Source organism: Phaethon aethereus (genome assembly GCF_964289735.1).
Source record: "Phaethon aethereus genome assembly, chromosome: 3".
In the NCBI taxonomy this organism is placed as follows: Eukaryota; Metazoa; Chordata; class Aves; order Phaethontiformes; family Phaethontidae; genus Phaethon; species Phaethon aethereus.
This window is the reverse complement of record NC_138576.1, coordinates 39,729,891-39,754,254: the sequence shown is the minus strand read 5'-3', so window position 1 is coordinate 39,754,254 and position 24,364 is coordinate 39,729,891. Positions and strand designations below refer to the sequence as shown.

The 24,364-nt window shown below is 40.2% G+C and overlaps 1 protein-coding gene across 1 annotated transcript in view; it reads left to right on the top strand.

The window, feature by feature from the left end:
* The window catches only part of ME1 (malic enzyme 1), a gene marked incomplete at its 3' end in the record, with an annotated part of 200,940 nt that overhangs the window by 167,289 nt on the left and 9,287 nt on the right, over positions 1-24,364 (top strand). The window contains exons 8-11 of the mRNA XM_081998048.1: positions 2,658-2,755; positions 4,529-4,642; positions 19,406-19,511; positions 22,583-22,725. Coding sequence (XP_081854174.1) covers positions 2,658-2,755; positions 4,529-4,642; positions 19,406-19,511; positions 22,583-22,725 — 461 coding nt within the window. The remainder of the gene's footprint in view (positions 1-2,657; positions 2,756-4,528; positions 4,643-19,405; positions 19,512-22,582; positions 22,726-24,364) is intronic.

Here is a 24,364-nt window from a genome sequence, read left to right as displayed (position 1 = left end):
GTGCCTGCAATATGAATACTGTTTTGAGCATCTCCTTGAGTTAAATGTACATATTACTGCTATCTCAGCTTTAAACTTCATCTTGCTTATGAGAAAGTAGACTTGTGAATAGCAAAAGTGCATCCTTCAGGGTTGCTGCATGTTGAGGGCAAATGTCCAATGAGCAGATTCTGGGCCAAGTGCTTTTGGAGGGGTGGTCATACCTATTTCATAATTTTTCTGAAGGAAAAATTAGTAGCAATGTGAATTCTCCCCTCAAAAGCAACCAGGTGGCTTGTAGACAATTGCAGTTAGGGCTGTGGTCATCAGAAACAAAACTGTAGAAGCCAGCAGATCTCTTCCTTGCAAATTCTTGCAGACTTCTGGAAATCATTTACGGCCTCATCTTTGGTTTCCTTGGGTCAGTCAATGGCAGCCACTGCCTGGAGAAGGAAGAATTCAGTTCTTATTCCCAGAACTGAACAAGGGGGACATCTCAGGGCCTGTGTTCGTATCCCTGTGGTTCAGCTCTTTCTGAATCAGATAGACATCATAAATCTTCAAAGGCTGTTGAAACCCATTTTTCTACTTTCAAGACCTAATCATTAGTGGCTGATACAGCTTTTTCAGTTCTGATGAAATCGATGCTGTCTGCTATTGGTTCTTTGCAATCTCTCTAAAAAGACATGTTGAGCACTTTTCTGCTGTGATGTCATCTACCTCACTACCATATCCCTGTCCACAGGTTGTCTTTATGGGTTCTGTGAACTTGTTGAAAGCAGATGCACTTTCTCCATTTTTTTTCCGGTATTCAATGGATCCAAGTTCCTTGCAGGAAGAACGAGTCTGACTGTCTTTTTTTTGGTCCACCTTGTGCCTGGGCTTTAGTGATGATGATGATTTGTTAAAAATACAAGTTTGTTACCTGAAGTCAGTAATCCATGAAAGAAGGTCTTCACCCTCCAGTAGGCTTTGTTGGGGAGAAGGAGTAACTGGTCTTTGGATCAGAAGGGATGGATATCAGGTCCTGGTGACTAAATACAACTTTCTTCAGCATGACAGGACCTGACAGCTAGACCCGGCAATGCTGACAGTTCAGCTGCAGTGTTGTGTATAGATTTGGGTGTTGCAATTCAAGACAGATAAGAAACAAATGGATAAAGTCCAGAGGAGAGAAACGAGCGCTGTGTTCTAGAAAACATAACTTTCTGAGAGAGTGGAAAAACTGGGATTGTTCCATACAAGAAAGGTAGATTGGGACACCATGAGTCTTCAAATATAATACACATCTTGTTGCAAACACAAAAGAACAGGTTTTCGAGTGGTAGGTAAGAGGCCAAAACAGAAGAGGAAGAAGAAGAGGAAGTGCAAGAGGAAGAAGAAGAAGAAGAGGAGGAAGAAGAGGAAGAAGAAGAAGAGGAAGAAGAAGAAGAGGAAGAGGAAGAGGAAGAAGAGGAAGAAGAATAGGAAGAGGAAGAAGAGGAAGAAGAAGAGGAAAAAGAGGAAGAAGAGGAAGAGGAATAAGAGGAAGAGGAAGAGGAAGAGGAAGAAGAGGAAGAAGAATAGGAAGAGGAAGAAGAGGAAGAAGACAAGAAGAAGAAGAAGAAGAGGAAGAGGAATAAGAGGAAGAAGAAGAGGAAGAGGAAGAGGAAGAAGAGGAAGAGGTAGAGGAAGAAGAGGAAGAGGTAGAGGAAGAAGAGGAAGAAGAAAAGTTTAGATTTGAAATTTTCAACAAAAAGTATATTGAAGTACTGGAATAGCTTGCTGAGGAGATCATAGGAGTATTCGAAAGAAGATGTTAGGAACAAGCTAGACACTTGCAGAGGTATGGTTGATCCTGCCACTGTGAACAGGTTTGGGTTAGATGCCTGCTTGAGATCCCTTTATTGCCCTACTTTTTTATTGATGGATGTTTCTTATGGTGAGGACCAAAATCTTTCCATTCACAGACAGACAGGTATCTCATTCTTTGTGTTTCTGATTTGGAGAAGAAAGGCCTCTACAGGCTAAATCTTAAAACTAAATGTTAGCCTTTTTCCCTTAGTGGCATAACTCAAAGTTAGATATAAAAGCTACTTCCAATGTTTTCGATGCTAGTAAGCTGGAACCCCTTTCACAATGGACTGGAGTCCTGAGGGCTTTCAGGTGCAGTAGGACAGTTGGTGTCTTAAAAAAGCTGGCCTTACTCTTTCAGCTAGCTTAGCTTCTCTGTAAAAGTTCACAGTTGCTCTTCTGCTCTGACAACGTCCCCGTGAGAAATAGTTTTATTTTAGTCTTGTATTTTACTGTATTTGAAGTACATCTATTTGAAGAATGAGAGCAGTGTCCTAATTTTCAGTATCTGGAGTCCTTCAAAATACTTCTGTCTGGGGTCTCACACCCTTTTCTTATGAAAAAGGTCATAACCAGACTATTTTGTAATAGTTCGAATGCCCCAGACATTATGCCCATCCAGTAGAATCAGTCAATCATGTTTTATTTAATGTTGCTCTGAAGATATTCCCACTTACATTTAACTGTCATAAGAATAAAGTAGAGCATTCCACTGAACTTTTTGTTACTACCCTAAGTATTTGTATCTTTTAGCCAAAAGATGCTGTGGAATTACTAAAAAAAAAAAAAAAAGCTTTGTAATTATTTCCAGAATAACCAAATATATTCTTTTTTTATTATTTCAGGAACTGCATCTGTGGCCGTTGCAGGTCTTCTTGCAGCTCTGCGTATCACCAAGAACAGGTTATCAGATCACACAGTGTTGTTCCAGGGAGCTGGAGAGGTATATATTTTTATATGTCAGGAAAAATTGTACGACGAAGATTTTTCATAATATTTAATCACATGATATGTATCCAGTTAACAAGAAGATTAAATGGGTAGAATGATCACTAACACCTTCTGAAAGTTGATTCTTAATTCAAATGTAAATTTACAGAAAAATCTCTGATCATCTGGTCGAGCCTCATATTTTTCCAAGGACATTTTGCAGAGATCTGTTGTCCATTTAAAACTTCAGGTTTTAGCAATTCAGCTGTAAATTATTGAACTGCTCTTATTATAAACAAACAAAACTTTTTGGAAAGATGAAGAAATATATCAGGCCACCGAAGAGAAATGAAATAAAATGTATTTACTCGATTCAGTGTTATTTAGTAAGAAGAAGTGCCCCTCTGATTTTTCCTGTCATTAGATATAGTTTTTCAGTATTTTGCATGTTGAGATCATCCATTTCTGAAGATTTTAATGCACATTATTTTTTGATACTAACTTTGCAGTATAAATTTCTCAGCCATTAACACACAAGTGAAGGTTGCGTTTATCTACAGTGTGGCTAGCTGTCATCTTTTGTATGAAGTCTACAACCCCATGCAGGCTTCTGAAAACTCTTATTCATGGTCACCAAACCCCTCTATAGGTGCAATATACTAATCCAGCTCTGGGTATTCTAGGTATCTTTAATTTGATTTGATATTTGGTGCTACTGAGATCAGGTCTGTAGTTTTCAGAATGAATTGCATCCATGTCTGGCATGTCAACGCCTTTGTACATCAAGACTGCCCATCTCTCTGAAGTTTTGTCCCCTGGTTTTACTCCATATTCAACAGACAGATGAATCCATGGTCTAATGTTTATTTTGTTCATTAGTATTGTCAGTGTGCTTGTTGCTGCAAAGAGGTACTGTAGATATCATCCCTGCCATGGGAACTCATTCCTGATACAACTACTTATTTCTTAACTAAAAAAGTGGAATCTCACTTGATTCTCAGCAAAACTGAATAATAAAGAACAAGAAGCAGAATCAATCCCATAAATATGTATATGAGTTTGCGATCAGAAATACTGAGTGGTCTGTTGGCTCATTTTGTTGCCTGTTTTTCAATCTGTACCTGTATGACATTTGATCTGTTGGATGAAATACTATAAAATCTAGCAAGAGTGATACATGTTTCAGCAAAATATTGATAAGTGAATTTTCCTTGCCCCTACTTTCACTGGGAGCACAGCCAAGTCTAGAGTTACAAAACACATGAATGGTAGGTAAAAGGAAACTTACCTTCCTGATGGACACTTTAAAAAAAGATAAGAGCAAAAAATCTTTTAGGACTGCATTTTACTTTCTGGCATGCAGAGTATGGTTTCCTGTGGTTTAAATTACAAAAAAAACCCTTTTGAACAAAATAAAATATCAAAGAAGAAAAAATATTTAATGTATTCTGAGATGATTATGTGGAATAAATGTTATTTTTAGCATTTTTAATTAGAGTTTAAACATTTGTTATGCTCTCCACACTGTAAAATGCCATCTTAAGATCTATCTATACTATTGTTTATCTATATGATTTAAGATTTATCTATACTATTTATCTACATTATGACTTCTAATTACCAAATGGTAGCAACAGTTCATTAGTGTTTACTTTATGAGAAAAATAACTATTCAGTTTTATTGTTAAAAAAAATTAAGAAACTTATCTAAAATAGTGGGTAAAGGAAACAAGTGAGCAGGGTATTTCTTTCATTTCTAGATTCATATACTTTTCTTCTCTTTCAGGCTGCACTGGGGATAGCAAACCTAATTGTTATGGCTATGGAAAAAGAAGGGGTATCTAAAGATGCAGCTGTCAAAAGGATATGGATGGTTGACTCAAAGGGATTAATAGTAAAGGTAATACAATTTTCTTATTGCTTTAAAAATCATGATAGTTATTTGTGGTCTGTAGGTAAAGGAAAGAATGTGTTCTTTGTGAAAGCAACTACAACAATTTATCTGTTGATACAGCAAGCTGTTTTTCTTTTCTAAAGTGTATTAAATGAATGACAGGCTCCCATGTTACTTCAGGGGATGAGGGCATGATTATGCTTGGAGTTCCTGCTCTATTTCTACTTCGGATGAGCACATAATGAAGAGAATTTTTCAGCAGTTTATTAAAAGACGTGTAAGGAAGGAAATGTTCAACTTGTGGGTTTAATATTTCCCACGTTAATGTGACTAGTATTTGTTAGCACGATTTTGCACAAAGATGTATAGATACATTATTAGGATAGCATTCAAGGATTTTTTAAAAGGAACAAAAATATTTTTGAAGAGAGTATTTTCCTGGTGTTGCAAGCATGTCATCTTTCTGCAAGAACTGAGATATATTGCATCAAATAGCTTCTATGCACAGTGATGTAGCTCATATTGCAGATGTGGTCTGCAGTGCTATCAACACTGGTCAGAATTTGAAGCTGCTGAGAGACTTCATCAGTCACCCTTACTTCATTCCTTCTGTGTGCCAAAATAAAGAAACATTAGGAATTCCATCTGCCAGAATAAAGAAACTGGTATATTTTAAAATGTGGTTATGTATTTAATAGTTTGTGAGCTACTTAAAACAAATGGATGAGAGGCCTGTTGGGTTTGCTTTCTCACCTTGCCCGTTGGTTAGCAGCATTTATGGTCATCTTTGTTTGGTAGTGGACCCTTGCGCAGTGTTCTTCAGCTGTCTAATATTTAGGATCTTTTGTAGTTCACACACCTTTGCATCAGGAGCATGCATTCATGCATTGTGTTCAAAAAACGTGTGGATGTGGCGCTTCAAGACATGGTTTAGGGAACATGGTGGCGCTGGATTAATGGTTGGACTTGATGATCTTGAAGGTCCTTTCCAACCTTAGTGATTCTGTGATTCTGTGATTCTGCAGTCAGTATCTATGTTGTTTCATTGAACAGCATCACAGCACCTTTCACTCATGCTGTTAAAGTATGATTATATGTTGTTAAAGTAAAGAAAATAGTAGAATCACAGACATTGAAATGGGAGAGTATTACTAAGGTCATCCTGGACATCCCTTGCCAGAAAGCACAAAGGTAGCCTGATCAGGTACAGAAGAACGCTGGTATTTGCTACTAAGACACAGATTTTTTTGCTGGTATTTGTTTTGTTTGTTTGTTTTAATGAGTGTTTTTAATCCTTTTCATTTTCATCTAATAATCTTAAAGTACTTTTTTGTCCAAACACAGACAGTGTAGCCAGCAGGAGTAGGGAAGTGATTGTCCCCGTGTACTCGGCACTGGTGAGGCCGCACCTTGAATACTGTGTTCAGTTTTGGGCCCCTCACTACAAGAAGGATGTTGAGGTGCTGGAACGTGTCCAGAGAAGGGAACGAAGCTGGTGAGGGGTCTGGAGCACAAGTCTTATGAGGAGCGGCTGAGGGAACTGGGATTGTTTAGTCTGAAGAAGAGGAGGCTGAGCGGAGTCCTTATCGCTCTCTACAACTACCTGAAAGGGGGTTGTGGTGAGGTGGGTGGTGGTCTCTTCTCCCGAGTAACTAGTGATAGGACAAGAGGAAATGGCCTCAAGTTGCGCCAGGGGAGGTTTAGATTGGATATTAGCAAAAATTTCTTTACTGAGAGAGTGGTCAAACATTGGAACAGGCTGCCCAGGGCAGTGGTGGAATCAGCATCACTGGAAGCGTTCAAAAAATGTGTAGATGTGGCACTTCAGGATGTGGTTTAGTGGGCGTGATGGTTATTGGGTTGATGGTTGGACCTGATGATCTTAAAGGTCTTTTCCAACCTTAATGATTCTGTGATTCTGTGATTCTGTGACTGAAGGCCTGTGTATCTTCTGTGGCTGTTGAAACCTAGAGGTTGAAGAAGAATGGTGTGTTGCACAATTTCCTCCACCATAGGGACTGGGATTGTCAAATAATACAGCTGAACTAAAATCACCTCCTGGTGCTGTTAGGGAAACGAACTGACAGGGGCATACGTATAGGAACTTTACAACCCTAAAGCATAAAACAGGTCTTGGCTGTGTGTCCGTCCAGCCAAGGTGGTTAACCAGCCTTTCTTCTCTCCTGCTCGTTCCCTCTTCCTTCTTCTTTTATACCTCTTGCTGCTAATTTGCTAGTCAGCTGAGAAGCTGGGTTGTTGTTCTTGGTACGCAGTGACTAATTCCTTTCACAGTTTCTAAATTTTTAGTGACGTGGTGACTGTGTTCTTTCCTCACCACCTTCTAGCTTCAACGCTCTTAAGCGGGGCCAAAACCAATCAGCATCTCACACAGCCTCTAAGTTCTTCTCCTCTGCTTATTCTTCTTGGTGGGGCTTTAATTTGGGTTTTGTCCAAAAAGCAGTCCACTGAATTTCATGTCCTGCCTGGAGTATATTTGCGAACTGCGCATGATAGCCAGACATAACAGCTGTCTGAAATAGATTAGAGCTGAATTTGTGGCCAAATGTTGATGTTGATGCCAGCAGCGGGAGCTGACAGTGCGCATTTCGGGTCATTGCTGGTGTTCATGGAAGACCTGAGAGCATCAGTCTCCCTGTCTGGCCATCCTGGAGGGGCTTGAGAACGGGTGGGTGGTTACTGCTGCGGTGTGCTCGAGTGCAGAGCGCGCTGGCCCTAGGAGCTGGAGATGCTTCAGTGCGAGGCCTGAGCTGGGCTTAAGGAAGCCCGCCTTTGGTCTAGGGCTCTGCAAGTCCTCTCTTGGCTTTCTTCTGCAGCTAAATGTTCCCCCTAAAACGTAAAAAAAAAAAAAAAAAGCACAAAAAAGCACACCCCCCCCCCCCCCCAAGAAAGAAAATACAACGTAAGCTGGTTGAAGCTTGTGATTTAAGTGCTGGAAGGTCTTATATACAGTAAGTAAATAATTAAGCTATTCCTGGTTCCTTTTTCTGGCCTGAGAGAGAAGGCTGTATTTTAGGTCCACTTAGGAAATTATTTTGCCTTTAGCTAACTGCAGAAAAGTGCTGCAAGACTTGAAGGACTTTCCAAACTCTTAGAAATGAGAGAAGTAAAATGAGGAAGATTGGTGAGAAAACTGTACAACGGGAAGGACTCTATTGTTAGAAACCTTTTCATTATTGCAAAGATAACATTTGCCAAGCCACAGAGCCACAGCATAGATCACCAGTTAACCATCTTTAGCATAAACTAAACTGACTTTTATTTCTCACTACTAAGGAGGTCTATCCACAGAAACCTGTTCAACAGAAGTCCTTTAAAATTTGCCCCATCAAAAACTGCCTGATCAGAAGAGTTTTGTTTGAAGCAGGGAGACATTTTCGGTCCTAGAAATATTGTGATCTGTTGCTTTAGCAGTACGGGAAACAACAGACTTTATGAAGACTCAGCGATTACTTTGTCCAACTAAACTAATTTTTACATCATTTTTATTCTATGCTGTCCTTTGATCATTAATTTTGCAATGCATGATTATAGATTTAAACATTGTTTCTCCTTTCATCTACTTTCTGTAGTATTTCAACCAGTGCAAACCGAAGAAAAATAACCTTGGAACTTTGCAAAAAATTTCCACCTTTTTCTTTTTCCCCTGCCCCCAAAAGCTGCCACGAAGACACTTATCGGGCTTTTGTAGCTGATTTTTCCTTTGTGGCTTTTTAATTGTTCAAGTGCAGCTGTGTTTTCATTTTCCTGTTAGTATTTTTTCTTTTCCCCTGGGAACCATCTTTTTCCATTAAACCAAGTTTGATGACCAACTTTTCTGCTATGTTGTGGTGAAAGAGCTGGTGATGAAGGCTATGTTTGTTATGCTGTCTATGGTTGTGTTCTCTACTTCATTCCAGAGATCTGATAATGTTTTGGGGTTGTTGAGGTGTTTTTTAATCTGTTCAGTATGCTTTAAACTTTCAAAACTGTTTTTTCTCCAAAGGTGGATGAGGAAAGTTTGCAGATCATAATATCATTGCCATTTTGCCACTTGAACTATATGACTGTACTCCTTGAAACAGATATGACTCCTCTTGAAATGCCTGTCTTAAGTATCCCAGTGCATTCAGATGGAAGTTTTAATGTCTAATGAAAAGACACTTTCAAAGTTGCTTTTGTACTCTTGTGTACTTGGAGATTATGCATAAGCAGTTGGGACTCATCTTTAATTGTGAATTTCTGAGTTCTGTCACATTGTCACATTCTGGCTGATTAATGAATAGATATTTACCTATATGAACAAACTGATGGGTAATGTCTCCCACATGTTCTCAGTGTTCCAATTTTTTTTTCTGTTAATCACACAAATATACGTAAATGTGCGATGTGTGGTGCACACATTTTGTGTCTTCTTTAAAGCTGCCATAGTGTCATGCTTAGCTATATTAGTGGCCAAATGTTCATCCACGAACTTCAAAGACAGTAAATTCTTTTGTGTCAAGTAGCTGAGAAGAGGCAGAAAGTGATAAACAATACTGGGATGTTCATGAGGTTCACCATTGTCTGAGCATTTTAGTAATGTGCTGCAAATGCTTCTTTTTTCTTTTTTCTTTTTTTTTTTTTTTTGAAGGCAATACCAAGAACAGGGGTAGGGTTATAGGCAAGAATTCTCTGCCAAGAATGGATGCCCCTCCACTGGATGACAGGCTGATGGGAGTGTTCCTCAGCTACCAAACATGCTTCCCTTGTGGTGAAGTTTGTCTGTAATGCAAGACAGCATTAGATTTTTTTATGCCACATAATCTCCAGTGCACAAATGAAGTTGCCTCACATAGGGGTGAATGTTATCCTTAATTTTAAAGAGTATGTCAACATGGAGCAATGTTGCTTTTGACAGTTTTGTACTCTATGCTTTATAGTTCAGCACAGTAATACTTGTGACCAATTGAGTGCTTTGTATTTTAAATGTCCATTAGATCTATGATCTTAACCCCTGTAAGATTTCAGGTCATCTGAGTGAAGCCCAAACTGAATGGCAAGAAAAAAACATCAGTTGAGGTCCAGTAGCTGAAGGCCTCAGAATCTTTGTAAGAAGAGGACTGATATAGACCCCAAAAGTTTACCATGTGTGCTTATTTACATGGAAAGGGTATTTTATAGGTTTTACAGGACTTAATTTATGTGGTCCTAAATAATTAGAATGGAGATACCCAGGTAATCCTGTAGATAATCCCCCAAAATGTTTTCATTTTCCCTCATCCTTCACCCATTTGAATATCCCTGGCAATCTTATTTGGAAAAGTTCCTCACAACCAATTAACTGTCCATGGATATGACCCTGATTAGAGTTCATGGTTTGGTGAAAGCTGGATAAATACATAGTTCAATCTTGCTTAGAGAATGATGGAAGAGAAAGGAGGACATTTGGGACTGATAGCAGAATTTCAGTGCCATATAGGTGTGGTCACGCCTGTTACAGTCAGCAGAGCTTGTATAATACATGAAAGAGCCTTAGAGCTCACAATCAGGTATCTTAATATTGAACGGAATCCCATCCTGACTGTCTGATTGTTACGGAATTTTCTTATTTTTTAGCAATAATTGCTTTTTTTAAAAGTTTGGATTTCATTCTAGATACTAATTTGATAATGTTTTTAATGTTAACTTGAATATACCACTTAATATTATGTCTGCCTTTTCTGCTAACTTTTAATTATTTCTAGCTATCAACAGTCACTTATTCTCTTTACTTTTGTCCTTGATCAGTTCATTTATGGCTGACTGCAACTGGCTATGACTTTTTGAGCCAAAAAACCTGCTTTGCGTCTTAGCAAAGATGCAGCATCTTGGGTATCTCCAAGGTGCCACAGTCACTGAAAGCAGTTCTTGCCATGTACTATCCCAAAAAAACAATCCCTGTTTGCTTTTAACATCAGTTATTCTGGTGTCTGGGGAATTAATCTGCACAGTTTCATCTTGCATTTATCTTGTTCTATGTGAATTAGAAGTTTTGCAGAAAGGAAGCACATTAATTTGTCTTTGAATGCTCATGACATTGCTCATACTCGGTCAGAAATATATGAAAAGAAGTGAGGACAGGCGAATGCATGATTGGTTGGGTGTGCTCAAGGAATACCCACATTACTTTCTCTTAAAGAGACTCCACCAAAAATTGGGGTGTTAAATTTATTAGCATGTAACTGTTTCCTCTTTGACACCATGTACATTAGATGTACTGATGGGATGGTGGCCTAATGTGGATGGTTTATGATTTCTTTTGCTCACGCTTTGCTATTGAAATGAATGATTGTTTTGCTCCATTTTGTTTCTGTTGTTCTGTGGGTTCCTGACTTGCTCTGCTTCTCATATCTTACCTTCTTGAATAATTGTCTTTATAAATTTTGTCCTGCCATGTGTGCTTTTTTACTTGAAAAGGGTATTTTATAGGTTTTACAGGACTTAAATAAACAGCCCTAATCTTCTAACAATGTGTTTCAAAGTCAACACCAGAATTACATTTCTTACCTAAATCGTACGTTTTACTGCCAACCATTATGACATTATCTCCTCAAAATGTTGTGGTTTTTCACACAGTTGGCAACCAACTGTTTATTAATTCTGTGTCCAAGTTCCCTCGTCTGGTTTTAATCTGCTCTCTTCACCTTTAGGTGTTAGGTTATGGGCCTGAGCAGGAGGCACAGTCACTTTATAATTAGGACCACAGTATGGGGATTCGGGAGGGCTCGTATATCTCTGCTTTTTGGTTCCTAAATGAGGTAGCACAGGAGTGCCTGTCACCTGCAAGCCCTGGGGCTTCAGTAACCCCTGACCAAGGAGTCCGTATCCATACCTCCACCTTTCTTTTTTTGGCATTTTGCGATGCCTCGTAACCAACACTCTCTTGGAGTTCTGGCTAAGGAGGGCGGCCTGCCCCCTCCTAGCATGTCTCTGCCTCTCCTGTCCCTTCCCTTGCATGCTTCTGGGCAACTCTCCAGAGAGGTCCCTCAGCTCCCAGCGCTGTCTACAGCCCCTGCTTAGAGCCCTCCAGATGGTTCATCAACAACTTTTAGACCATGGATTTACTTGTGATGAAAGAGATAAGAAGCCATGTAGAGATCATGTCCCAACAGGGAGATGTTTCACCACCTTGTCCCATGACTCTTAACCACATCCTTTTTTTTCCCCTTATTCCTTGAAGATTTAGCAGCTGCTTTTTTTTTTTTTTTTTTTAATTTGTTCTTAACTCTGCAATAGGGAACTCACAGGAAACATGCAAGTAAACCCAAAACATTTAGCAGTTGGAAATACTCAGCTTACTAAGGGACTGCTTTGCTTTTTGGTCTACAGTTCTCATGTCTTTTGTGGTTCTCATGTCTTCGGTATTGAAGAACTTCAGATGAAGTTATTAATTTATCTGTGTACTGATCTCTGTTCTCTTGTTTAAATAAGCTGCAGTTGACAGAGTCAAATGGAGGCAAGTGTTTATATAAATAGATCTGTGCCTCCCTGGTTGTGAGACGGGACGAGTGCCAGCACTGCCTGTAATGAGGGACAGCGCAGTCATCGGCATGCTCTGGCTTATGCTCAGCTGCCTCCCGGCTGATGGAAAGGGCAAATCTTGGAGAACTTCCAGCCCTGCGTCCCTCACCTCGCTGACATAAAGCTGCTCGGCTCCTCAGCCCTGCTTCATGGGGCAGCCCCGGCAGGACCGGCTCAAACAGACCGTGGCATTAGACTTCACATTGGTGGTATTTGTAAGCTTTGCCTCCTGTTTTGTAATATCCCATATAGATGTCTGCTGTGCAGTCTGGTCTCCTGTTTTTACAGCTGTTTTCTATGAATTTTCTCAGGGTTTTATTGATGGGTCATTTTTGTTTGTTATCTGAGTCTCAATTTGGTTATATAATATGATGATATGAGTAACTTTCTGTGGAAACTGTGATGTACATTTGCTAGAAGTCTGATCCCAGTATCTCCTTTGCTTCTTCTGCTGTTCATCAGCCACTAAAACAAAAAACTTAAGAACCCTCCCTAAACCTAAGAACTGCTTTCAGTTCAAATCCAAAGTACAAGCAGTTTTTCATAAAACTATTAACTACTGAGTCCTGTTACTTCCTTTTGCTCCTTGAATTAAAACCTCCTGGTGTCCTAGTGACTATATTTTACTATTGTAATAATAATATATAACACTAATGACTGTCATCCATTAGGGAGTATAGACATTTTAGGATTGCCAAGATCTTTGATCTTTCATACATAATGTCACCATCAGAGAATGCTGCTATTGTTTCTTTATCTCTGTACTTCATCTGCTGACTTAACACAGTCCACATTGTAACTCATTGCTAATAAAGCATTTAGCTCATATTACTTTCCATCTGAGATACCATGGTGACTTCTAATATAGCAACATATCTGTTTTCAGGTTGCTTTTTCGCTTTTGTTCAAATCCAAAATATCCCATAGGTTTCTTGGTACAAGATGGTACTGTGATAGAGGCAATACTTTTCCCCTCTGAAGTAATTTCTGACATTTTCACTGAGTCTTTGGACTTAAGGTGTATTAATCTTTTCGAGTGTTTTTAATATTCTTCACCTTCAGAATTCTAGTGAAAGTATATTGTATAGTTTATTCAGGCAGCCTGAGTCTGCATTAAAGATGCTATGGTTGTCCTCCTGGTACTTTAGTATGTTGTTTTGTTTTTTGGTTTTTTTTATTCAAGGGAACTTATTATAATGCCCCTAGCAAATCACTTACTCTATAAATGATAAAGAAATAATATAAGAATACGTAGCATTGCGAAAAGTTATATAAGGAAATGTTGGTGCTTTTTAAAATTTCTTTCTTGGGATGCTGAATGCATTTGGGAAGTTAAAGCAAGAAGGATATATAGTCTCTTTTTCTAACTTTACCTTCCTCCTATTGAAAGAGTGTGAGTTTGTATCTTCCTCTCTGAATAGCTGCACAGGTATCATGTTAAGTCTGTTAGTTCATCTGTGGATTTCAGTGTGAAAGACTTTTTGGATTTAGGGAGTGTCACCTGATGCAGGAAAGATGCTTGTTATACATCATAGAAAGCATACTACAACTTAAGATAGCTGCTGTCTGGCCTAGATAAATCTTCATACTGCTATTTGAACAACGGTGCAATAATATCCTTTGTTAGGAACCCGTGGAAAAATGCCTCCCTTGTGTGGCAAGCACTGGAGTCCTTCAGTGAAACAGTGAGAGTGTGTTAAGGCTTGGTGTACGGAAAGGGGCACGTCTTTAGACTGCTGGTTTTTCTGAATTTTTAATAATGCTGACCTCTGTACCGGGGAAGATTATGGAGTGGTTGGTCTTGAGAGTGCTCACAGGGCACCTGCAGGACAACCAAGGGATCAGGCCCAGCCAGCATGGGTTCATGAAAGGCAGGTCCTGCTTGACCAACCTGATCTCTTTCTATGACCAGGTGACCCACCTAGTGGATGAGGGAAAGACTGTGGACGTTGTCTACCTGGACTTTAGTAAAGCCTTTGACAGCGTCTCCCACAGCATTCTCCTGGAGAAACTGGCGGCTCGTGGCTTGGACGGGTTTACTCTTCGCTGGGTGAGGAACTGGCTGGATGGCCGAGCCCAGAGAGTTGTGGTGAATGGCGTTAAATCCGGCTGGCGGCCGGTCACAAGCGGTGTTCCCCAGGGCTCGGTTCTGGGACCGGTCTTGTTCAATATCTTTATTGATGATCTGGATGAGGGAATCGAGTGCTCCCTCAGTAAGTTTGCAGATGACACCAAGTTGGGTGGGAGTGTTGATCTGCTGGAGGGTAGGAGGGCTCTGCAGAGGGATCTGGACAGGCTGGATTGATGGGCTGAAGTCAACTGTATGAGGTTTAATAAGGCCAAGTGCAGGGTCCTGCACTTTGGCCACAACAACCCCATGCAATGCTACAGGCTTGGGGAGGAGTGGCTAGAGAGCAGCCCGGCGGAAAGGGACCTAGGGGTGCTGGTTGACAGCCGGCTGAACATGAGCCGGCAGTGTGCCCAGGTGGCCAAGAAGGCCAACAGCGTCCTGGCCTGTATCAGGAATAGTGTGGCCAGCAGGAGTAGGGAAGTGATTGTGCCCCTGTACTCGGCACTGGTGAGGCCGCACCTTGAATACTGTGTTCGGTTTTGGGCCCCTCACTACAAGAAGGATGTTGAGGTGCTGGAGCGTGTCCAGAGAAGGGCAACGAAGCTGGTGAGGGGTCTGGAGCACAAGTCTTATGAGGAGCGGCTGAGGGAACTGGGATTGTTTAGTCTGAAGAAGAGGAGGCTGAGAGGAGACCTTATCGCTCTCTACAACTACCTGAAAGAGGGTTGTGGCGACGAGGGTGTTGGTCTCTTCTCCCAAGTAACTAGTGATAGGACAAGAGGAAATGGCCTCAAGTTGCGCCAGGGGAGGTTTAGATTGGATATTAGGAAAAATTTCTTCACTGAGAGAGTGGTCAGGCATTGGAACAGGCTGCCCAGGGAGGTGGTGGAGTCACCATCTCTGGAAGTGTTCAAAAAACGTGTGGATGTGGCGCTCCAGGACATGGTTTAGGGGACATGGTGGCGCTGGATTAATGGTTGGACTTGATGATCTTGAAGGTCCTTTCCAACCTAGTGATTCTGTGATTCTGTAAAAGAGCAAGGCTGTGGACTTAGAAGACAAATACGAATATGACTGAAGAAGATGTTTCTGCTTAAAAGACTAAAAGCTTCATACACAGAACCCCAGAGCTCATTCAAATTCTTTCTTAGTATCGAATATTTTAAATTTTTCCTTTTCCTATTAGAAGAAGAAGGGAAATATCAGTGAGCTGTTTGCCATGTTAGTATCTTAGGATTATGGAGACGCAAGCAGGCCAGAGCAGGTTCTGATTTGTGCTGCCTTGTGCTGATCCTCTGCAGCTCATTTCCTAGCAGCAGATAGCCAGAGTTACAAAAGCTAGCTAAGCCGGGCCTGGAAATGGGAATGTCAGAAGATGGGCTCTGCGCTTCTGGAAGATCTTTCAGTCAGAGCAGCTCTGCACTGACAGGTCCATCTGCTTTGCATCTCTCCAGTGTCAGGAGGGAGACAAGACAGAAAACCACACAAATCCAGAGTTGAGACTCCTGCATTTTGGCTCCATCCTCTGCTCTCTCTGACTGACAAAAACTCCGTGATTTCTCATTCCGGTTATAGGCATTCAGGGGCGGATGTCTGGAAGCTTGTACTAAATGGACTGGCAACCCCTTAGTTTGAGGTTAAGCATGCACAAAACTGAATTGTTTCTTCCTGCAAGTAATTGCTTGCCCTGTTGGCAGGGCACGGAGGAAAGCTAACCGTGCTCTTGCTGCCGCCTCTCTGCTTTGTGGAGAGCAGAACTTAAGAATTTGCCAATTTGGGGACAAAAAATACTATCTGAAGCACTGTCCTCTAAATTATTGGAGTTTTGTAATCAAATCAACTGGCTGGTCTTGAAATCTTGGACACAGTTTTTAGGGAGGTGTTATGTAGCTCCTTTAGGATCACTGAATTAACAATTTAAATACATTTCTGACAATCTATTTAAAATACATATAATAACCCCCCCAACCATAGAATTTCTTTTATAAACATTTTCCAAGCAAAAATCTCTATGTACATAGCTGTTGTTATTTTTGCAAAGCCACAGAATTTAATATTTCATTCTTAGTTAATATACTAGAAAAATATTTACTTGGAGACATGATTCATTCTGACTAACGGGATCAAGCTAATTCAGACCAAAGCTGAATAAAGAAATAAATTTAAAATTATTTGCAGTTTGGTTTTGGGCTGTGGTTTTTTGGTTTTTTTTTTTGTTTTGTTTTTTTTAAGAATGGTAGAATGCCCTGTGTGAAATTCAGGGCAGATAGAAATTAAAATAGGGCAGAAGTGAATCTGACCTAAGCTCACCCATCTGGCTAGCACTAGTCTCACTAGCCAGTGGCCAGGAAGGGGTTGCAATGAATCACATCCAGCTTACTGTTTGAGCACTCCTTGGTAGCTAATTAAATGTGAGATGATTGTCAGTGTCAGTAGGAAATGGGGCTTTGAATCTTTGCTGTTGCATCAGTAAGTGTTTTAACAGCTCTGCCATTACCTTAATTTTAAAATGTTGAAATACGTCCTGGAAAGACAATCAAGTGTAAAACTGTATAAAGAAGTAACTCTATTTCATGCAGGATTTTGGTTATTTGTTTTGATTAAAAATAAAAATGAAAGAATAGCAACATTTTTCTCCACTAATATGTCAGCCTGGCCTCTTACCTGTTATGCACTGTGGAAAAATCAGAGGTCACTTCTCCTGAGAGATCTGCCCAGACGTGCAAAACCTGGAGGCACTCAGAGCTACCAGCCTGCCACAGCCTGAAGAATGAGCTAGTCATAGCTCTTAGAGGTGATTTCTTTTTTTCTTGGTAGCCCAGGGCAGTCTCCTGGAGACTGGCTTTTAAGACCGGATTGAAAAATGGCTTCCTTAACAGCAGCCTGATAAGCTATTTAAGGAACCAACTGAAGAAGCAGCGTGGGATCGGTTGGTTGCCCATAGCACCCATTCCCAGGTTGGTCGCCCATGGCACCCATTCCCAGCTCCCCAGGAAACCTGGCCTGCAAGTCAGGCTCCGTCAAGCATTTCAGTGTCAACCAACCAGCTGATTAGAATGAAAAGTGGCTTTTATTATAGCATTTTGAGTTATGCCTAGCAACAAGCTTTTGGCCTGGAAGTCATAAATGCATTTTTTTCTTTGGTGACTAAAAAGAAAAACTTCAGATTTTTCCCCTGAAAATGGTAAGAAAAATTCCTGCTTTAAAATGAGATGCGTCTAGACTGTGGGGACATCTGCTGGGGTGCTGGGACACGGCAGACTTCAAAATGCATATTGACGGTGGAATGATTTGAGTGTGAATATGCCAAAAATTGTTAATATTGCGGCATTCTCTCGAGGCTGAGAATTTCACATTTTACCCACAAAGGAAACCAGGTGTCCCTATCACAGTATTTCCATGCTAATCGCTCTAGGAGAACACTTAAGACCTGTATAAGCACATCCAGACATAACCCTCTTAATTTAAAAATTCTGTATTTTGGTCATATAAAAAGAAAAGTCTGTAGAAGAGGAGAAATCTCTGGAAATTCCTTGTGATCACGGGTGAGCCAAGAGAAGCTGATGTCCTGTGGGGCAGACCTGCTCAGTCAGCCCCAACCACATAACAGCCTTCCGTGGCTTCCTGTGGTACCCTTGGGATGGAAACGCTTTTCGTGCAACTGGAAATGAAAAATGGCCTTCCCTCCTGCCTACCAGCTCTTGCAGTGGCCGTCCAAGGACCAGCAGAGGAGCTACGGTGGTGGAACTGGCACAGCCACATGTTGCTACATCGCAGAATCGTTGTCTGAAATGTAGCACTGGATTTCTCTTTTTTGCTAAAATTAAGCAAAAGTGCCATTAAAAAACTAATCCTGTCTTGATTCCAATAACATACGCAGTCCTAAATTGAGTCGGAGTCATCAAATTTGTAGACTTTGGTGGAATCGTGGAATGAATTTTGTTTCAATACTTCAGTATAGTCTTAATTAACTTTCTAAGATTAAGGAAATGTTCATCTTACAAGTTGGAAAAGATGTGGCTGGGGAGATGATTTATATCTGCTCTGGCTATTTGGTCAAAATTACATTTAGTGTTCCATTTTCCTTGTGTACTTGCCTATATATCTGTATCATCTACGTCCTCCTGTCTGAAATTTTAAGTTGTTTAAGGGGCTGGGACCATCTTCTAGATTGCTGTGTGAAAAGTGCCTTTGTAGTGATGTTTTCTGCAGGCAAGAGAGTAAAATGAAGGGTGGAGGTGTATGCATTTTAAACTCTTCTGCTGAAATTTTCAGATGCCTGTGTACAGACAGAGGTCCACGTATTTAGACAACTAATGTAATTTTCACAAATTCTGGCCCCTTCTTGCCTTGCGCTCCACATTACACTGAACTCAAATCCTGTTTGCAGCCCAGTCAATGTCAACGATACTCTACACCCCTTTTTCCTGCATCTATCCTATTCCATTTGGAAAACTTGCTGGGCATCGATGGGTGGAAATTGCCGGTACAGATCAGGGCGAAAGTTGTTTCACAGCTGAGTCAATTTAGTTAACTCAAAAATGGTGCACCAGACATCTGGTTAGAATTATTTTTATTCCATCCTTAAGAATGAATGATTTAAATATGAAAAATGTGGAGTGAGGTACAGGCTCCCCTATATTCTATATACACACACACCACACCACACCCCCCCCCCCCAGTCTTTGCAGTTTTAGACGAGAGCAAAGCTGAAAAAGCTAGGAGAAACTATTTTTGTTCTGCTAAGTTATGAATCTCCCCTGCCCTGGCACATCCGTACTGTTTGCTATATAAATATATTTATGCTTTATCATTTGACCAAATGTTAACAGGTAAAACAGCTTTAAGAATACTTTAAAGAAGAAGTTAATGATGCTTTCATATAATTGTTAATATAGAAGTGTTCTAGAGCAGTTATGAATTTAAAGTTACTGAATTTAATTTAACTACTGCTTAGAGAAATAGATTCATCCTAAATTATCCTAGGTGTGTTAGCTGTGCACAGTGTAACTTTGTCTAATATGGTATTTGGTGATAGACGCAAAAGTAGAAATGAAAATAGGACATGTTAAACCAGATACTTTGTAAACTGATTTTCCCAGGATATTAGGTTCCATTACATTTATAATAAATATCTTTTTCTTTTTTTCCTTACTCAGGGGCGTGCCTCATTAACATCTGAGAAACAACGTTTTGCCCATGAACATAGTGAAATGAAAAATCTAGAAGATATTGTTAAAGATATAAAACCATCTGTGCTAATAGGTAATTTCTTTTACTTTAAACCGACAACCTTATTCTTTGTTGGAGAAAAATGGGGATGTGGCTTTGTCTGAAGACAAGATCAAGTTCCGCTGAACAGAGTTTACCTTTGTGTGTTTTCAGAAAACACTAGGCGCATAATGGACTCTATTAAGCAACTGAACAAATAGTAGCTACCCAAGCATGTAACACTGCTTTCACTCTAAGCCATCCATTTTACAGAGGGAATAATCTGAGTTGGTTTAAACAACTGATGGAGAACCTTATCACCTTCCTAAATTACTTCTGATTTAATGTGGATGGTGTAATACAAATAACCTCAAACTTAGGCTGAGAAAACTCAGCTGTGCAAATACGAGCATGCTATAGCTGGCTCTTCTTTTCCCTCATATTTAGGTCTTTAGCCACCGGTCCTTCGTGCAGACCAAAACACAGATTTTACAAAGACTTTTTCTTTCATAAAAGCTGCAGGATTTGGGATCTCAGTAAAGGATTGCTCAGCTTTCTGCAGTTTGGTTATTATATTTCAGTGGCAGTTTCAGGAATGAACTGCAAGTACTCTTGAATCATTTTTTTAATATGTAAGTCTTGAAATTTAATCTGTCTGGCTAGTAAAATCATTCATCAGATGCTGGCAAATCTGAAATGCCACAGTGAAAATTATCTTACATTTTAAGAGCTACCTTTTTGACTATGCCTAGACCACATGGTCCTGGTTCAGTAAAATCTGCTTTTGACAATGATCATGAATTAGGTAAATGAAGCTTATCTTTTTCTATGCTACATAAAGATATGACTGAAAGATGGAGACCAAGTAGTCTAGAGAATTTTAGTAGAATACAAGGCTGAAAAACCTAGTGGAACAGAAGAATAGATTGAATGATCTCTGATATTTATCTAGATAAAGGTGTGTGGATGCTTAGGGAATGTTTGCTGTCATGAAATATGGATGCTTACTCTATGTCATTTTTATATATGTCTATGCAGTGCTTTCCCTCAAGGTCACTTTCTCCTATCCATACTGTGTAATGAAGGCTCTTCCAACAGAAACAGCAATCAAAATTAATATTGGGGTTTTTTTTTTGGTTTGGAGGATGAGTCATTCAGGATCATCCCCTGGACAGCAGGAGTCATGGGGAAATAAGTTGATACTCCTCCTCCCAGTGTTTTACTTAACTCTGTCTCAGTGAACCCCCATACACAATTTAATCGCCTCCAACGGCTCAAGGAAAAGCCTCAGTTTAGCTTGACCAAATATAAGACATCGCAATTTTAAAACAAAAACCAAAAAAGAAGTAGTCAGTGAGATTGTTCAGAGCATTTTGTTTTAACTTTGTATCAGAAGATAGTTGTCATTCTTACTATTCGCTGTCCAGAATCAGTTTTAGAAGACATTAAACATGTGGCAACTGCAGACTTAACCAGAAACTAAGGTGTATAAAAGGCTTACACAAGCGGGTCAAAATCATGACTGCCATAACTGTTCATCAAGCATACTGTGGCCCAGGTGGTCTAGCAAATCTTTTGCATCTAAGCATCCTTGTCCATTCGTAGAAAGTGAAGTACAGAGAGCTCAGATTTTCAAAAAGTAGTAGTATGTGACAGAAATGTTTGAGCAAGAGATGTTTAAACTTTGAGAGAAGTAATCGATTTCCATCAATTGAGGAGTTGCCTCTTTTGTTACCAAGGGATCAGAACAAAGGAGATTTGGCCAGATGCAAAATCAAATGGGTCTTAGACATTATTGGGCCCACATTAAGCACCTAAACAGCATCTAAAGAGCCTGTTGTAGGGTGCTTGGGCTTTCAGTAGACCTCTTGGGAAAGTTCAGTTTAAAACAATTCAGGAAATTTCAGTAGGGCACCTACCTCTCTCTATTGAGGGCATAGGCTGTGCTTGAAGATGCCTCTGTAAGATAATACCATGCATTATATAGAAGCAGTAAAAAATACTCTGAGACACCTTTAAGAAATACTAGACCTGGAGCGTGTATGACCTTCTGGCCAGCTCTGCGAAGTGAGGACCCCTTTTCACAAGTACCTTGTGCTCTCCTCGGGCAGACACCAAGCTGTCCTTTTAGAGGGAGCAAAGCTGGGATGCTCATTTGTGTGTGAGTAATGAGAGGTTAGAGTACTGACCCTAGAGAGACCCTCTGCTGGCCTGGGTTTGAATCCATTCCTGCTCCCCCAAGAGAGGGAACAACAGCTTTTTTCCTGCTGTTGAAACTTGGATGCTGTGTGGAAAGCAGAGCAGGGAGCCAGGCCCTGGGGGTCTGAGCGAGGAGGAAGCTCCCTTCTCTACAAGCCAAGTGATAGGGGCCTCCCTGGACATAAAGATGCTTCGGTTTACTCCAAGGTCTGCTTATCTGTTTTTCACTGAAGACGTGGAGAGCAAGGACCTCATCCTTGAATTCCCAACCCTTGTAGGTTAGGCAGAAATACAGGCTTATTGGCATCTCAAAAACAGCACACACACCCCTTTCTGGTTGTGAGTACAGTATAGAGAAGAGAAAAGCATCTCTGGTGGGATGGAAAGGGATGTGTTAACAAAAATTGTTGCTGTCAGGGAAGCCTTAGACTCAAAATTGGGATTATGCTGCATCATCTGAGGCTGGAGATGACAGAATGATCAGCTGTAGAAGGCAGAAACCTTACTTGTCACATTAGAAAAAATTGAAATCTAATACACTGGATTTGGGAGAAACTATCCAGTCTATTGCATGAGACTTTAGGAGACAGAGTTGTATCTTTCTACTCCTTATTGGATTTACCTGCAGGTTAGGTGACACATTACTTTTTTTATTTAAGGGGCCTGAGAAAAGTGAAGTGAGAATTTTACCAAGCTGTACAGGGGTGAATAGTTTCTGCCTTACGTTAGGAATAATACTGAAGTTTCACTGTTGCAAAATCTTTTATACAAAACTTTATTTTAACCATGTTAGGAAAAAGGTTGAACTCCATTTTAAAGAGGGAGGTATGCAGTAAAAGGAGCTTTGTTCTTTTCAGTGACATGCATGTCTTACCTTGAACCGATTGCATTTGTCTGCTTGTTAAATGTGTGTTTTTCTTCTTTAGGAGTTGCTGCAATTGGTGGTGCTTTTACTCAACAAATTCTTCAGGATATGGCTGCCTTAAACAAACGTCCTATTATTTTTGCTCTCAGCAATCCTACCAGCAAAGCAGAATGCACTGCTGAGCAGTGCTACAAATATACAGAGGTAACCAAAGATTAACATCTCTCCTATATATGTAGTGAAGAGTAAATCTGAAATTAAATTTAAAATGGGAGGAAGACAGAGGGTGGAGTAGCAAGTACTAATCATGTCTTTGTGTGTAGGTAAAATGAGTTAAAGCAACAGGTTTTTCAGATTTTATCAATACAATTTCACTGAAGTCAATACATGCTTGCACCCTCATAAAAGCATTTAATAACTTTTATTGGTGTCAGGAAAGACTCACAGACTTTATTATAACCGAAGCATCAGTAACTGTCAATCATTAAAGCCTTATGCCCGTTTTTAAACTGTACCACTTTGTGTAATAGTGGCATGCTTTTCATTTGAGATTTTATAAATACTCTTTAGGGTAAGAAAATAGTTCAATACAGGATATAGAATCTTTAAAATAATTCTTTATTAAGAACTGGGGCAATTGACTCCTTTTACAAGGGTCTGGAGCACAAGTCTTATGAGGAGTGGCTGAGGGAACTGGGGTTGTTTAGTCTGGAGAGGAGGAGGCTGAGGGGAGACCTTATTGCTCTCTACAACTACCTGAAAGGGGGTTGTGGTGAGGTGGGTGTTGGTCTCTTCTCCCAAGTAACTAGTGATAGGACAAGAGGAAATGGCCTCAAGTTGCGCCAGGGGAGGTTTAGATTGGATATTAGGAAAAATTTCTTCACTGAGAGAGTGGTCAAGCATTGGAACAGGCTGCCCAGGGAGGTGATGGAGTCACCATCACTGGAGATGTTCAAAAAACGTGTAGATGTGGTACTTTGGGACATGGTTTAGTGGGCATAGTGGTGTTGGGTTAATGGTTAGACTGGATAATCGTAAAGGTCTTTTCCAACCTTAATGATTCTATGATTCTACAAAGATTTCTATTATGGAAACATAGGTGAAAATTGAGAGAACTGTACTTGCTTATTTATTATCATATTACAGAAGTGCTAATAAACACGTTATCCTGTAATTCAGTCTCGAATTTGAAATGTATGAGTACTTGACTGTATGTGTTTCATAGCGGATTGTGTTTGGATTTCTTGGCAAATACAGGGCAGTTTGAAGAACAGTTTCACAGTGTTTAAAAGACAAATTTAGCATGCCTGTTCCCCACTGCACAGTACACAATTACAGCACAATGCAAGAGCCAGGGAAGAGGCCTACATGAAAGGTTGGTCATAGTGGGTAATGACAACTGGTCAACAGGCAGAGCAGAGGATGCACTGAAGTATTTGATCTGTCACCAAAACATATAATAAGCCGGCCATGATAATACTGTGTGACACCAAACCAAACAAAATATTCTTCTGAAGAGCTGAATAGCAACAGTGGGATATTTTAAAATGCACATTTCCAGTTCTCTGAAATAGGCATAGATATTTCTGATACAAAGCACCTCTGAAGTATTTAACGGTGACATTTATCACTTCAGCAACGCTAGCATAAATAAAGGCTGGGTTTTCTTCCCCACCTAAATTTACTGCTGAAATTCAAGGGTGCTCCCTCCTCAGCAAGGCAGGGGCCTTTGGGCTGCGGATGTAGAGCTTGCACAATGTCACTCCCCTCATTAGTCCAAAACTGCATTGCCTGCTGTAGAAATTACTTCTCTTTCCCTGTGTGTCAGGAATGATCTGGGGAG